Source organism: Pterocles gutturalis, unplaced genomic scaffold (assembly GCF_000699245.1).
Source record: "Pterocles gutturalis isolate BGI_N339 unplaced genomic scaffold, ASM69924v1 scaffold30117, whole genome shotgun sequence".
Classification (NCBI taxonomy): domain Eukaryota; kingdom Metazoa; phylum Chordata; class Aves; order Pterocliformes; family Pteroclidae; genus Pterocles; species Pterocles gutturalis.
Genome location: NW_010116576.1, coordinates 18,819 through 35,512, shown reverse-complemented (window position 1 = coordinate 35,512; position 16,694 = coordinate 18,819). Strand labels below are relative to the sequence as shown.

The 16,694-nt window shown below is 37.9% G+C and overlaps 1 protein-coding gene across 1 annotated transcript in view; it reads left to right on the top strand.

Annotated features, from left to right (window-relative positions):
- Nucleotides 1-12,296: 12,296 nt before the first annotated feature.
- Nucleotides 12,297-16,694, top strand: part of SLC15A5 (solute carrier family 15, member 5) — a gene marked incomplete at its 3' end in the record, with an annotated part of 20,555 nt that continues 16,157 nt past the window's right edge. The window contains exons 1-2 of the mRNA XM_010075554.1: nt 12,297-12,666; nt 14,409-14,631. Of these exons, the coding sequence (XP_010073856.1) occupies nt 12,297-12,666; nt 14,409-14,631 (593 nt within the window). The remainder of the gene's footprint in view (nt 12,667-14,408; nt 14,632-16,694) is intronic.

Genomic DNA, 16,694 nt, shown 5'->3' with positions numbered 1-16,694 from the left:
TAATTCCATTTCATAGAGTTAGTCAGTATTTCAAAACTGTATTTGTAGTAGCTTTGGAAGAAGATCCCAACATTTTTAAATTCTTATCGATGGAAACATCCATGCTGGTGTGTTCCAGCTGTTCCCAAGTCCAACTGTTGGCCTGAGGATCCCAGCCCTGCCAGATGATTAAAGAGATGTAGGCTCTTGAGCATCTGTCACTCCTGACCTGAAGGCAGTCCAGGCAGCAGGCTGCTGTGGGAGAGGCAGACAGCAAGGCAGACAAGGCTTGCTTGAGTCTGGCCTGATAAACTTAAATCTGCTGGATTTTTTCTAATCTAGACCCATGTAGTGTAATTGTTTATTTTTTTAAAAACTGGCATATTCTAAGAAAAATAAGTTCTCACCTGCTTCAGTTTTTTACATCTTTCTTTACCTCTCCATCCCACTCGAAGGCAGCAATACTGTAGAAAGGGAGAATTAAGAAAAAGGTAGTGATAACAAAGAGGAGCCTGAGAACAGCTGAAGAGGAATAATGATACAGAAATCTTAGTTCCTGCTGCTCTCTGCAGAGGATTAACAAAAGTGTGCAGGGATAGAAAAAAATAAATAAAGGCCAAGCTAAATTGGAGATCAGTAAAAATATCAGCAGGACAGAGGAATGGAAAGGATGGGCTGGAAATTATAGCAAAAGAAAAAATGTGTAGATTGGAAGGAAAAGGTGGAAGCCAACCTGGTTTCCTTAGCTTAGAACTTGAGGTTAGTAATAGTCTGTAACCTTACCTCTCTACTTCATCTACTCTACTCTTTCCACACTCTGCAACAGGTAAATCTGAGTTTTACAGAAACTCTCATGGCAATTATCCCCAGAGTAAATCCATCTTGTGCTTTGTGGTTATTAACAAATTTTATTTTTTAATTATAGCCAATTCACAATCCAGGAGAAAAAAAAAAACAAAACTGAACAGATTTGCACAGGTCATCCAAAGTTTAACACTGTTTTTAAAGTACTTGTCTTAAAGTCTTACTGTTCTCTCAGGTATTTTTGTGGTGGTTTTTTGGGGAAAGGGGACTGGAGGGAATTGTGTATAGCAGACAGAGAGATATTGTGTCAGAAAAAACTAAATACAATCTTTACTAAAACTCTGCAAGGTGCTGAGATATTTGTTCCTTTTACATGCATGCAGATTGACTTCTTGGGCCACTTCCAGACTTTTTTGTGTTACAACCTGAGGTCTTCCCTCCAAAATTGATGCCCACTGTTACACATGGAGAAAGGCAAGCATTTTGGTGATATGGCTGTATCACTGTTAGACAGTGTAGCCCTGTGTGGTCCCCTTGTGCATCACTTGGCAGGAAGGCTTCTCCTTCACTGTTTCAGCTTGGCCAGAGAAGCTGGGTGAGGAAATTAGGGTGTCCCTTTGCTTTTCTTTTCCTGTCAGATCTTGGTGTGATAACCAATACCTGGTTTGCATTCCTCCACCTTCATCTCTTCTGTCACAAATGCAATTACTTGATGTACGTCTCGCTAAGAGATTTCATATCTAAGATCTTCAAAAAGTATATCAAGGAGAAAGCTATAGGGAAGAAAGCTGAGAAACTCAAATGTGGTTTTAGGTCAATGTGTACTATGAATGTGACAAAACTTCAGTGGTGTACAAATGCTTATGTATCTAATTGTAAAATGTGAACACCTAATACCAAATTTATTTCATTATTATTCCCTGTCTTTCTGTTTGAGTTTAGCCTTTCTTCCTTTACAGTATCAATTTTTTTTCAATAGTGTCTTGCATCCTATCCTTTCTCATCTCTTTTTCATTACTACCCTTTTCTCTGCTAAATCATCAAAGATATTTTTGTTCTTTTACCCATTGTGGCAGAGTCTGTAAACACAATCTTACAAAGAGAATTTCTAAGTGTAAGCATTTGTGATGCATTTGCACTAAAAGCTTTGAATTGCTATCTTTGATAAAGCTATTTGGTCTGATTATATTGTTTTGGAATTGCACATTCAAGCGCACCTCTCTGAAAAAATGATTTTTTCAAAATGTGGTATATTGCTTGTCTCAAAATGGAGGAGGATTATTTTTAAATACTGTATAATCCATGTAAGCAATTGTATTTCTATCCCAAAATTCACACACCAGCAGTTAAGATTGAAATTTAAAGCCCAGCGTTTAAAAAACAACTCCTAATCTTGAAGATGTATCAAATATAAACAAAGTTAATAATTATTATTCTTGTTTTCATTCTCTTAAATTGCTTCTATGCTTTGAAGACTGCACAGACAGATGTCGTAGGCAGTTCTCGTATTGAACATGACACGCGTTCCACGCCGAGCACTGAATAGTGGGTGAAACAGCCATTGATGGTTATAGTGTATTTTTTAAGCAGGAATTAAAAACAATATTTCCAAATACAGTTTCAGATCTCATAGACTGGTAGGTGGGAATAACTATACTTTTGGAAATTCATTTATGTCTTTAAATTGCCGTAAGTAGTCAGGAAAAAGTGTCTTCACATCATTAGATAGCAGAGGCCTGGAAGTCCAGCCAGCTGTAAAGTTACATGATGTCTTGATCTCAGCATTTGACGCACGGGCACACCTTCCCTTCATAAACATTTGCAGCTGAAGACATCACTACCCTGGGACAGACATCACAGCACCCACCAATTCCATCAGTGGAAAGGATTATGAGATCCTTCTTTAATCTGTTTCAAGTCTAAATCAGTCATGTTAAACAGTAACTGAAGTTGAAAAAGTTAATCCAGTATGTTTAAGTTGAACTTAATTATCAGGGTTTTTTTCACCTGCTGTGTTGAATGTCAAGACATCCAGAGAAATTAAATATAGATGCCGTGCACACTTACAAAATATGTTTCCTTCCTTACTTTCACACATCATCAGTGCAAGCCATTGAACACTCTCCAAGTTTCATAATGTCTATTGATTTTCAAAAGCACCTTCCTGCTGGAGCTGAGCACCCTCTCCTGAGAGTGTCAGTAGGCCCTCAAAATCGTGTTTCTGCAATAATGATTCCTTAGCCATGTTCTCAAAAATATTTTTTTTTTGTAGCAATGTACTGATTTCACTCTCCACTAAGTTGGTATCTGGTGTCCCTCTCCTTTTTCTGTGTATTAATGGTTTTAAAAGAAGGACCTGAGCTGCTTCTAATAAAAAAGCATGCTTTGCTTGAAATGATAGCCAAATCACAAATAACACGTAACAGACACTAATCTGTCTTGTCTCCAGTAGTAAATCAGTAGCATAGATGCTGCCTTATCATATTTAAAGACAATGCAGGGTGCTTTAGTATAAGCTGTGCAGTGGTTTAATACCATGTTTTTACTCCAACTAATGAATGAAAGTCAGAGAGAAAATGAGAGAATTCAAGTTTTCCTTCTCTCTTTGCCTATGTACAATGTACTTAATGTCTCCATTGTATCTCTTTGAAGGGACTGTAGGAAGAAAGTACGAGATGGATTCAGTGACAGTATTTTAGTACAGCATTAGTGAAACTCATAAACAATCAGCTGAGGAGTTTGGTTGTGTTGAAAACTGGAGGTATCGGTGACAGAAGATTGGTGTCTGAGTACATCCCATGCCTTTCCTTAGGCACCAGCCAGCCATAGCTTTTGTGGATGGATGAGAAGACTGGAGGTGCTGAGCACTTCTGATAAGGTGAGCCATTCTCTCACTGAGACTCATATCTGGACCAAGGATTCTGCCCTTTACTAAGGTTCCTGTGTGCTACTGGACTGACATTTGGTGGCTGTAAAAATCCTAGAGGCAGATATGGTGAGAGCTAAGCCTCTGTGCAGCCCCTTTCTCAGACTCTGGTATGAGGGTACTGGTAAAAGGAACAAGGAAGAGAAGATTGAGAGTTTATGGCCCATACCACTGACTGAAAATTGTATACTCTCCCAAGCACCAGCTGACTTCCTTGGAAACTAAATAAAGACATTTATGTGACCTACTGCTGCACACAGACTGTGCTTTCAGAAGCCATATATGGAATTCCCCAGAATTATTACTAAAATATTGACTGGTTGTCATCTGCATTTGAAAGTCAGAGATCAGTAGAGCTGATTGGAACAAAACATGTACATATACATCTGCAGACCAGTATGCTTCAAACAGCCATATGGTGAGGGTGGCCTTTAATCACTTTTGTGGTTTCACTGTGCCCTACAGGGAGAAGACAAGCAGAAAGAAGGCTAATTATTAGGATGCATGTATGTCTACATCTAAATACATGGAAGTAACATGATACAATCTTCCTCAGCAAGCAGGGAAATTCCTAATGACCTGCCTATTTCAAATTAGGGATGAGCCGCATTCCCAGGGGTTTTAGATGTAAAATTATTTTCCAGACTCATTTTTCTTTGCAAAGGTTTCAAAAGCTTGGAGAAACAAACAAACAAAACAAAACAAAACAAAACAAACAAACAAAAAAAAAGCTTAACCTGGATTGTATTGTCCATAGTATCCTAAGACACCTTTGGTTTATTATTTCCATAACTGAATGTACAATGGCAGCTACATATTTACCCTTCCTTTTGCTGGATTAGATCCCAGCAGTAGCATTTTGTACTGCTCATAGCTTGCTAATGCAGTGTGCTGGGACACCAGTCAAAGGTCATTACAACAGTTAAATTCAGATGACATAGGGGCTCTAGTGTAGTCGTGTGCCAGAGAAAAAAAGAAGCAACCTGTGGCTTCTCACTTTAGAAGCAGCATGTGGCTTCCACATTAAATGTCAAACTTAAGAGAAAGCTTAAAGAAATGCCTGCACTTGGGACATCACATCAAGATCCAAACTTGCCCAGACCTGTTCAGACTCACGGTTTCAGTTGAGATCCACATCTATAAGAAAGTTTTAGCAAAAAATTTTCTGTGTTTGGATCATGCTTGGTACTAGATTTCAACCTGCCTGTCTTTAGTGCAAGAATAAGAGCCAATTTTGAAACAGTTCTTCTGCACATAGCCCCAGATTAGGAGTATAACTTCAGTTTCACTCATTTTAGGCAAATTGCTGACAGTAGAGGACATGGTATCCAGTAGTCCAGACTTCCTCTCATCAGTGCCGAGCAGAGTGAAAGTATCACTTCCCTTGACCTGCTGGCAATGCTGACACCTTTCATAAAGACTGAAAACTCCATTAAAAATCAATTTTATTGAGAAAATATTGGCCATTACAAGCAGGAGGGTTTTCAATTCTGCCAGTTTCTCCCTCAATCAAACCACACAAGGTACTGTAGACAGGATCTGTAGTAACTCACAGTCTTCAGCTTGTGGACATCCAAGTTTGTGTCTGAATAAATAAAGTTTTGTTATGCTCTTTCCTGGACCAGTTTACAAGGCAGAAACATGCACGAACAGATGAGGGAAATAAAAAAGGTTTCAGGATGGCTATCTGAAACTTTCTGTTATCAACTTTTATGTGATCATCTGTTTATAAGAATTTTATATGGTCAGATGATCTGGATTTCATGTGATCATTGACCTATCCCATGAAAATTTGTGAGATTCCAAATACTATGTTGTGTGAAAAACTGAAAGCTTTATTTATTTTCCCTTTGTACCTCTGCTGGCTCTAGCATTCATCTTTCATTTTCTACCATTCTTCTACATCCAATGTGCCAAACTGTGCTTCTCTCAGATAGTGCATTCTCACTCCTGTCTGTTAAGGACTATATTTTGTAGACATAATTAGCTATTCATTGACAGAGCCTTGAATTTGCCTCTCCCCAAATTCCAGAAGAGCAGCCCTAATCTCTAGGTTACAAAGTCAGCGTCCCTACAGCTCATAAAGCTTTACACAATGTGTTACAGCTCCAGCAGGAGAGATTAAGAGACTATCTGGGCAGTGGTTGCAAAGCTCTTCAGTGGGGTGGGAGATCTACTGTCAGTCCCCTGTTCTGATGAATATTTGCTGCTAAAAAAAGATGCTGACATGTTTTATTGGCTTCTCTGAAACTGGTTTCATTTCAGGGATAAATTTAGAGCAGAAAATCCGCCATCACATAGTACTTATATATGTATTTTAGAATACTAACCGCAGTCTACTAAATGGACTTGAATATAAATGAACTCTCACTATGGGAGAATAGTTGAAATCATCTTGGATGTCCAGATAATGTTGTCTCAACTATGAACCCTGCTTTAGAATCTCATTTCAGTCTGTACCTAAAAATCTATATGTCAAAAGAAAATATCCTGAGTGCAATCTACAAACTATAACATGACACAAAAAAGACATCTTTTTATATGATAGAGCTACTTCTAATTTTCCCATTAGATTGAATGACATCATAAAGAATATCTGCCAACAACGTGATATAAAACGTTACCATGCATCATGAAAAATAATTGCAATTCAATTACTCCTGAATTATAAAACTGTCTGCTAGGTACAATAAGACAAAAGCCTTAGAACATATGAAAAACTGCTTAGCATAGATAATTATATATGTTTGAACAAAATCCCTGAAATAAAACATGTGCGGTTTGAAGGAACAGGGTAATCATGCCAAAATAATTCTCATTTATAGCAAGGGTTTGAGGATCAGCAATTTTAAAACCATCTCCCTGAAAAAAAAATATAAAAGTAAATTAGCAAACCTTTCTCACTCATAGAGGGCATACCCAGCAATTGGGAAAGAAAAGTTTGTTTTTTTTTTTTCCTCTATCATCTTCTTGCTTAGATTCTGCTTTGGCAACGTATTTACTGTTGCTGCTCAGAATCACAGAATGGTTGAGGTTTGAAGGCAGCTATGGCAATTGTCTAGTCCACCCCACCCACTCAAAACAGAGTCACCTACAGCAGGTTGCTCAGCACAGTGTCCAGTCAGGTTTTAATATCTCCAAGGATGGAGACTCCACAACCTTTCTGGGCAACATCTCTGGTGTTTGACAACCCCAGAAGTTTTTACTTGTGTTTAAATTGAGTTCCCAGTGTTTCAGTTTGCACCCCTTGCCTCTTTTGCTGTAACTGGGCAGCTCTTGAAAGAGCCTGCCTCCTTCCTCTTTGCACTCTCCCTTCGGGTATTTATATATACTAGTAAGATCCCCCTGAGCCTTCTTCTCTCCAGACTGAACAGTCCCAGCTCTCTAAGCCTCTGCTCGTATGGGAGATGCTTCAGTCCCCTCAACATCTTCATGGCCCTTCACTGGACCCCCTTTAGTATGTCCATGTCATGTACTTGTACTTGCACTTGCTTAAGTATTGTGGAAAAAGCTGTGGAAGTTTTGCTTCCTGTCAGTTCTGTGTTTTAGCCACACTCCTTGCTTGAATATGAGAAAGAGAGAGGAAAAAAAATACACTGGGGAAAAAGTAGGACTCAGGGAGAAATGGCTACACCTGTCTTTTGTAGTACAAGCAGAGAAAAGAAAGATTTTTGCAGAAGAGGTCCTTTCTGCAACTCTCCACTGGGACCTCTTCCACATTCTTGAGAAAGGGATTTGATTCTCTTTCCTGGTATGTTACCTTTTGGCAGAATGAAGAAGAAAATGGCTTTCCCACATAATTTTTAATTATGACTACACAAGGAAAAATAAACAAATACTCTTCTTAAAATACAGCTTTTCCCTAAATTAGAAGTCTTACACTGGTTTTGCACTTTCACAGACAAAAGTTGCCATGGAACAAAACAGGCATTACATCTGTCCTGCAGGAAGGCAGAAGTGGGCTAAGGTTCCTGGCTGCATTTGGCTAAAGTGTGGAAGGTTTTGCAAGAGTACTTACCAAAGGGAGAGTAACATTGTTCAAACACAGTGTGGTACCATAGTCACAGAACTTCCCAGAAAAAATATATAATCAGTAATTTTAATAGCTGGTTATTTCATAGATGCTATTTTTCAGCCTTCAAAGTATACTTTTATAACATTCAATAAATCTTTATAAAATATAAATCAACTTTGAGTAGATTTGCTAATCTAACATTTCACAAACAAGCTTTCTCAACCACCCCATGACTACATTTCAGATTCTTATTTGACTTTTTGCATGATTCACAGAGCACTTGGGCTTTGTATTTGTTCTTCTAGTATGGAGTCAGACAAATATTAGTCAGCATTTTTGCTGATGCTGATGAAGTTTTTCAGAAGCATCAGATACAATTTCAAATGCTGTGAACTCCAAAAGAAGCACTATCATATTCTGTCCCAGTTCTGATTCAAGGCTATCTGCATAGAAGCCAGAGTACGCTGAGACTTCAGTGACAGGCAGTGCAGAAATCACTAAAATGGTTGTCTGAGGTAACATTTTAAATAGAAGTGGTTTCATTATTCACCTGTGAAATAGGGTATAGGACATTGGAAATAAGGCATTGTCTGAAGTGTCACCTAAAGATGAAAAAAAAAGAGATAAAAAAGAACATTAAAAGTTGACACAAAAAGACAAAGAAAGTTCATACTGGAAGTTAAATCTATTTATTGAAAATGAACTTTTGCTTTTCCTATTCTACAATTAAACTCTGTCCTCACAGCTAATTTGAAGTTCTGTGAAACACATTCGTGAGTGGCAGGTCATCTCCAACCTGTACAAGACCACAGCTTCTGGGACTGATTTTTTATACCTCAAAAGACTGTTAATTTGCATTTGTTGATTTTCCCCCTACTATAGATGTACCAGCAGGGAAGGAAAAAAAGAGAGAAGGCTATACCTAATATCAGAGTGCCTGACCCTTTCTCTGAGGCCAGACATTGCCCTAGACAAAAGCAGGCATGAGCAGTACCTGCAGAAAGCAGTGGTTAGCTGCCCTTGCTGAAGGGCATCCTGCAGGAACCAAACTTGGCCTGGTAACTGCTATTATGTATTAAATTGAGCATTTTTCATACACATAAAAGAAGCAAATTAAAGTGGTGATTTTGAAAAGCATGAAGTCTAGTCTTAGCCTGTGCTTTTACCGCATCTCTTTTTTCTGTCATTAACCTTGTAACTCTTCTAATTAGTCAGCTGGAGCTGTAGCAAGGCACTTGGTGACAGAAGCATTCCTCCAAAATTGTCATTGCAGCATTTTCCTGCTTCCTCCCTTTCTCTTAGCCAGCTTTGAGCTCTGCTTCTTTACTGTAGCTGCCTGCTCAACCGACCACCTTGGACCTGTGTTTACACCATCAGGCAGCAAACCCCAGGCATGTTTGCCTCTGTTTGGCAATGCTCTCACCCAAAGCTTTTGCTCTGCCTTTCTTCTGACTTTGAAATTGCAGTCCTGGGGTCAGTGGTCAGTGAGACAGCTTCTCAACCCATGCAAGTTAATGGGAATCCTGGTGTTAACCAGCAAGATTTAACACATGTAATTTTTTATTTACAGTGTCAAAACTGTTGTGTTGAATTGTTAGTCTTGTGCATGTCAATTATGTTTCTGCCCCAGATATTTATCAGGAGCCACAGCTGCTGCTATGATGAAGGGTAACACCTCTCACATGTTCTAAAGAGTATGAATAAAGCTGAATTAAATTTACTAAAACATTAGAGAGTCTGACCCTTCTAGAACACAAACAGAGGTCTAGAGACACTCCTGCCTTTTAGCCAGAGGAACTGTTGTGCTGGACACTGAAGTTCTGCCTCTTCAATTTCAATAAACTACTGTCATAATAAAAACACTGACAACTGTCACTTGTCAGAGAAAATTAGGAGAAAATTTCAGTTCCAACCTGTTCAACTTAATTCACATACCCAATGCTAGGTTCCAGCATGAGTAGAAGTAACCTTCTACCTTGGGTGATAGGCCACCAAATAGCAACACTTTTGTTACTGGCCAGACCTCTAGTGAGCCGACACTGCCACGTGAGAGCATGTATTTTTATAAACCTCTCTCCAAGATTGGACTGTCCCATTTTGAGAGCTATCCTTTAAAGATTTGTTTAAAAAATACACAAACTACTGGCAGGCAGAGGTACTGTCAGAAGGGTCAGATCTTGAAATAGCAGTTATTTGGTGCAGCTGGTTTCTAGCTGCTTCAGTATGTATAAAGCTCTATATATGTTACTACAAATAATACAGGTTTTCATCAGGCATTATGCAGTCCTACTATCTTTTGTGTTAAGAATAAGCCAAGTGAATGCCAGGTGATTCAACTATAATTCAACTAAAGCACATTGAGTAATTAGATAGACCACTTATAATTGCAGCAAAAGTGATTAAAATAAGTCAATAAAGATCATATTGTTATATGAAGTTGTGTATTCCTTTAACATAGAGCATGTTAACTCATGTACTGATGATGATCTGTGACGATTGTAACCACCACACCTAATAAGTCACATGCAAAGGCAATTCAAAAGTAACAATGAAAATCACCCACCTCCTTCTTTCTGTGGCATTTATAAGGCTCAATCAATTATTCCTTTTCCCCGTCTTGTAACCCAAAATTAAGTTAAAAGAAGCCACATGAGGACTAAGATACAGCCATCCCACTTAGCAACCCTTCTGTCTCTACTGGTTCCTATGATATGTTTCACTTTGAATTGCCAGAACCCATGAGAACAGGTAAACTTCACACTCTTTAAAGAAAAATAATTTGTAGGCAAACAGACTATTTTACATTGAAGTGTCTATGGGAGCAAGGGTGTATTCTGATGTTTTCTATCTGATTCAAAAATGCAGTTGTGTTTCCTTAAAAGAAAAAAAATAATTTTCTTCATGATCAGTTAGATAAGAGTAGTTTCATGCAACAGAAAATATATATGCCTTTTAGTTAAAATACTCTTGTCTGTCTTGTTTTGATTTGGGATTGGCTTCATTAGGCTTTGATGGAGAAGCTAAACTGAGTTATAAGTGATTTCTAGTTTGGATTTCAGTGGCTGGTTTGTCCAAATTAAGATCATTTTAGTTGTCGTAGATTAGAAGACAGAAATAGTTCTTGGCATACTACAAGTCACAGCTGTTTTCATCCTCAGCTGGATGTCTCTGAAAAAGACACTATCAGTTCTTTTCTGTCTGAGCTCTTGCTTTAGACTCATACTACATTGAAAAAAAATATATATCAGAATTGTTTTAGGGAGCAATTGCTACTTAGAATTACGCTTCAGAGCTTCTAGGCTTTGTGGTTGAATCAAAGTTGCTTTTTTTTGGTGGGGGGGGAAGTGATCTTGGAATCTGTCATTATCTATACTGGTTATATACTGCTGTGCATCTGTTTTCGAATGTAGGAGTTCTCATGTACTAAATAGATCTGAAGAGGTAAAATTTGAGTAGTTATATGGACAGATGGAAACAAACAGCAGAGCTTATGTCTCTAAAAATGCCATCAGAGACATTGAGAACTCTACTTTGAGAAGCAGACCTGATTCACCACTGCCTTGTAATGCATGTATACATTCATGTTTGTGCAAAATAAATGCAGAATGCATCTCATTTGTAGTTGAGAGTATCTTGAACAGGTGTTAATGATCTTAATGAGCTCAACAAAATGGAGAAACTGATCTGGTAAATCTGCAAACTTCTCTGTGGATGAGGTAGCAGAAGCATTATAAAGCACTATAAGTTTGGCTCTTCCCAATTTCCTTTCAGTCTTGTAATTTCTTTTGGTTGATATGAAAGAACACATCATCTGTGTCCCTGCCCATCATAATGCATTGCAGCTATGGTGCAATATCTGGCTAGAGAAACAGTTCTGGTTTAGGTTGCTTTTGAATTTTTTTTTTCCTTTGCTAATACATTCAACTTACTTTCTTTTAAAATGTGTTTTTCTGACTTAAATGTAGTAGCATTACTTATTTTTATAAATAACTTTATCTGAATTTCAGCCAAAAATAACAAGAAATGTTGTAATGATTAGATATTGTTAACCTTAAAAAAAAAAAAATCCTTCTATCTTTGCTTGCAGTTTTTCACTTGCTGTCTAATTAAAGTATCAGGTCATTTTAACCAAATTATTTTATTGATCTATTATTTGAATTCTGCTGGAAATGTTAGCTTTCATGTGTATTTAAACCTTTATCTTTAGCATAGAGATAAAGTTGCACATACAGTATTGGATTCACATAATTTAATAGCTAATATAATTCTGGGGAAAAATCTTGTTCACCTCCAAATGGACTAATTAAATCAACTGATTAAGTTCCTGAGTGTTGCTAAATTCAAAAGGTGAAATGTTGATATGGCTCTTTGATATTTGTGGGGTTTTTTTATATATACTCTTTGATCCTATATGTAATATCACAAAAGTGACAGGTGCCCTAAGAAATTGTAGTAGTGAAGTGTGGAATTCAAAGTGAGAGCCTTACCAGTTTGCTAATTACAGCGGAGGAGAACAGAAGTATACCTGTAACCTAAGCTGCTCTATTCAGTCTTACTCAAAAAAAGACAAGCATGCCTGGTACAGACAGAAGAGATATGCAAGAGAAGCAACTTTTGAACTGCACAGCTGAAAAGGAACAAAAACTGTTACCTGGGAGAAGCAACCGTGCTGGAAACCTGTCTCAATCTGAGAAGAAACTCCAAGAGGCTATTTGTGTGCTGTTGGTGGAGCTGTGTGAGAGATTCACATTCTTTGGTATTGTCTGCAACATGATCCTCTTCTGCACTGTCAAACTTGGCTATCGCAACTACCAGGCAGCTATTGTCAACATGTGCTTTGTAGGCACCTCCATGTTGACGCCAGTACTGGTTGGCTGGCTTGCCGAATGCCTTGTGGGAAGGATCAAGCTTGTGTGCATCTGCATGTTTCTACACTTCCTAGGTAGGTGACACCCTGGTGACTCTTTCATGTTTTAGTGGTTCTGTTGCAGAAGTACATTACTGAGCATTGTTTTTGAAATATAACAATTTTCTCCAACCTTGTGGCCACATTCTCTAGCAGTTTATTACTTAGTTCCTCCTCTACAAAATGCCCTGTGGTATTTTTGCCTATGTATTTTTGTGAGGCAGTACTTTGAACAAGACTAAGGACTGTTTGCCTGTGTATCTTGTGGATAGTTGGTGCACAAACTTGACTTCTCTAAAGTGGCTTAGCTATTCAGAGCGTGGATGCTCAACTCTTAAAACCGGTCCCTTTAACAAGCATTTAAGGTAATTAGTGTTTGGGGCAAATGCAAGGCTTTAGTGAGAATTTGAGAGAGAGTTGGGAAACTGTTTCCCAGCTGTTGTTAGTAAGATTTTATTGTATGTAAAGGTCTATGTTGTATTTGGCCGAGAGGGAAAGGTGTATTTAAGCACGTACCAGATTAATCAAACTTTGCTTTAAGTAGAGAGGCTGTATCCTAATGCTTGTATTGAGAGCCTGCTTTCTGTTCCCACATTCTGATTCTTCCCCATGTGTTGTTCTGGAGATCTTTTACATAAAAGCACTGTTCAAGCTAAGTATGACTGTTCTGTAGAAATTAGCGCATCTCACAGCTGGTGGTTATTCTGTTAGCTTTAACCAAGCTGATAGAAATGCTTTCTACCTGTGCCAGTTGTTGAGCATAAGCAAGACTGATTTCTATAATAGCCAGCCACGTTGTTATTTAGACATGTGACAGAGTAAGGAAAAAATCAGAGTTCTTCCTGAGATGTTCTTGAGCTGATTGCAAAACCAGTGTGCAAGCAGCCTGGAAAAATGCTTGCTATTATGTTCCACTGTTTCTCCTATGGGCTTCTGGTTTGGAATTTCCTTCTGGCACTTGTTCTTTCAGTGCATATCTTAAAGTAGGAGACTGGTGACACAAACAGAATGTGATGTATTCTGGTTAAAACAATACCTGAACTTTTTTTTTTTTTAGATAGATCATTAAAGTTTCCTGATGTATTAGAGTTTGATGCACAATCATAGTCTTAGTCATGGCTAATGCTGGTGTTGTAATACGTCAGTATATTTTGAGTTTAGTCTCCAATTACAACTTGGAGAGTCTGTAGCTGATTAAATCTGAAAGACTTGCTTTGAAGATTAGAGGTGGTCAATGCAATTCATGGCAGTACTTCTGTAGGTAAAGTTTCTGAAAATCATGTATTTTCCATGAAGCTGCAGCAGAAAAAAGAAAATTTTCCACAAAAGTTTTAAGAATTTGTTTGTCAAGTTATTATTCCCATTACACTTCTGGGGTTTAAAGAAGATGCAAAAAAAAGCTACACTCCACGATGGGGTGTGGCGTTTTTTTGGTTGATTGATGGTTCATCAGGTTACATGTTTTGGCTGGTGCCCTCTAGCAAGTGGAGAGCTACTGCCCTCTAGACACAGGCAATGGGGAAGACCAGTGAGAGGAGCTACATTTCTAGATAGTGAGCTGTTCAGTTGATGTGAGAACCTGAATCTTAAAAGCGCTATATATAGTGACATACAGAAAGGTTCTGCTTCTCTACAGAATTAAGACTCTCTCTCTTTGCACTCTTCTGTTGTGTATCTGATTTTTTTCATCTGTCTTTTCAACATAACTGCTTAAAAAATGTCTTATTCTCAGTCTGATTCTAATCCATTTCAAATTATGATTTTCTTTCCAATTCCAGGCACAGCACTATTACCCTTTGTGGCATTCCCCTTTGAAGATATTTACATTGACAAACGGCATATTCTTCATACACTAACCAAAAAGGAGCAGAAAATAGTATTCTACTTTGCACTACTCACAGCTAGCCTGGGAATAGGAGGCATAAGATCTATAGTTTGTCCATTAAGTGCATACAACCTTGAGGACTGTGGACTGAAGGAACTACTTTCTTTCTTCAACTGGTTGGTAACTTAATGTCAGCTAAATATCTTTTGGGGATGATAGCAGTGAATTTCAAGGCAATGCTCTAACTTAGAAGGCAGATTCTACAGATGGTGGGTTTCATGTTTTGTTTTAACTGCAAAACATTTAGATTTTGGGATAATTTCCAAGAATTTCTGTAAAAACTTTTCCTAAATTTTTCCTTTTGTCAGAACCAGTAGGTGATGATCTGTTTTGGCCTCCTACAGAAATCTTCAGTCAGAATTGTGATAAACTGATTTTCCCAAATGCTCAAAGACTTCACAATCTAGTTGCTGTTAGAACAACATACCCTGTTTGGTCTTCTACCTTTAACATGGCCATCCGTTTAGGATATTTTGCTGTTACTCCCTAACTAGAAGTGGCAAAATTCAATGATATATTAAAATTTGCATCAGAGTAAATTTTTAGCAATGACAGGCAGCGGTAGACTGTACTGGAACTAGAGATTGCTAGTAGTGTTTAACTACTAAGGTGAGTGCTAGAGATCAGCTGTTCTGTTTCAGCTCCATTGCTGTGAAGTTTTGGCATCAGATAAACCACTTGATGTTTGTGTTTTGATTTGAATATTTTAAATTCAAGAAAGCTTTGAGGAAAAATTGTTCCTAAAATGGTCCTTAAAATTATTTTTTTTTCATAGTAGCTATTTCTCTCAGTGTATCAGAGAGGTTGGTTTTGATTATGATTGCTTTTACTGCTTCTGTAACATGGAGTGCTACCTACATACAGTCACCTGTACTTTCTGGTTAAACTGTGGAGTAAGGATCAAAGAAGTTGCAGTGGGAACCTCCAGATTCCTGCTTGAAGGCAGGGTGAAATAAGCCCTAAACTGTCCCCTTTCTCTCCTTTCCCTATACATACACAGTTATTAAAATACAAACTGAGCACATTTGCATAATAACAATGCAATGCTGAAGAATCAATTAAGATCTTAGTGAATCAGATTTCTCCTCCTTTGGGGATAGCTTTCCTGGCTATTTTTTTTCCTCCAATTATGTTAATATCAAAGAGTTTTGAATTAAATCCAAACTTCAGTGAATAAGGCAGCTTTACCAAAGGTGGATGAGACTGTTTAGTCCCTTAGAGCAGATTCTGCCTCCTTGACCTGCCCATAGGAGAGAAGAAAAAAAAAAATCCTTCCTTTTTACTCTATTCTGAGTTTTAATCCTTAATTAGCAACATCATTTTGATTAAATAAGACTCTGGGGGATTAAGACTGGAGAGCAATCAGTTGTTCTGAAAGATAGCTCTGGAGAGTTTATTGTACTCTGGTCTTAGCCATTCAGAATTGTGTTTAATCAAAGTGACATTTCTCAGTGTTGATTACAAAGGAGATATAATATGAATAAAAAGTTCCTTGGGGGAATCCAAATGGGTCAGTTCTTGGAACTTTGGAAATATCAAGAAGGCACATGTGCAATTAAAATAAAATCAATAATTTTTGCATTGACATCCAAGGAGGGGCTGTTTGATTGCAATCTCAAGATCTGAAAAATGGGAGTTTCATACTTAGCATTCTTAATCCTGTTAAAACCTCTCCGAATATAATCGCTTTTTCTTGGTAGGCTGTTTTCTCTCAGTAGATGCTTGTCACAGGATTGAATTTTAAAATAAAACAAAATGAGATGGTTGCACTCTTGGTGAGTTTGAGTCTGTGTTCTTAGCCAAGTTCTATTTAAACAATCGGAATTACTGGGTTAAGGACTGGGTTAAAAGACCCTGTAATTACCTGTTGTCTAATTCAATCCTTGAAGATTGCTTTGCACATCTAGGGCCTGGTTCTAACTCCTAGTATGAACTGTGATTCTGACCTTCTAAATAAATAGAATATACCAGTGCTAAGTGAAGAAAGGACTTGGATTCTGCCGGACTAAGTTTCCCTAAGGACTTCTGCTTTTCTAAGGTTAAGGTTGTGGACTGGTACTACTTTTGCAGCAGGAGAAGCAAGTTCTGTCTGTGGGAGCAGAGAATCAGAGCAAAGGGTACAATCCAGACTAGGGGTGAAAGTTACCACTGTTGTGTCTTGTCTTACTGATCTACTGTA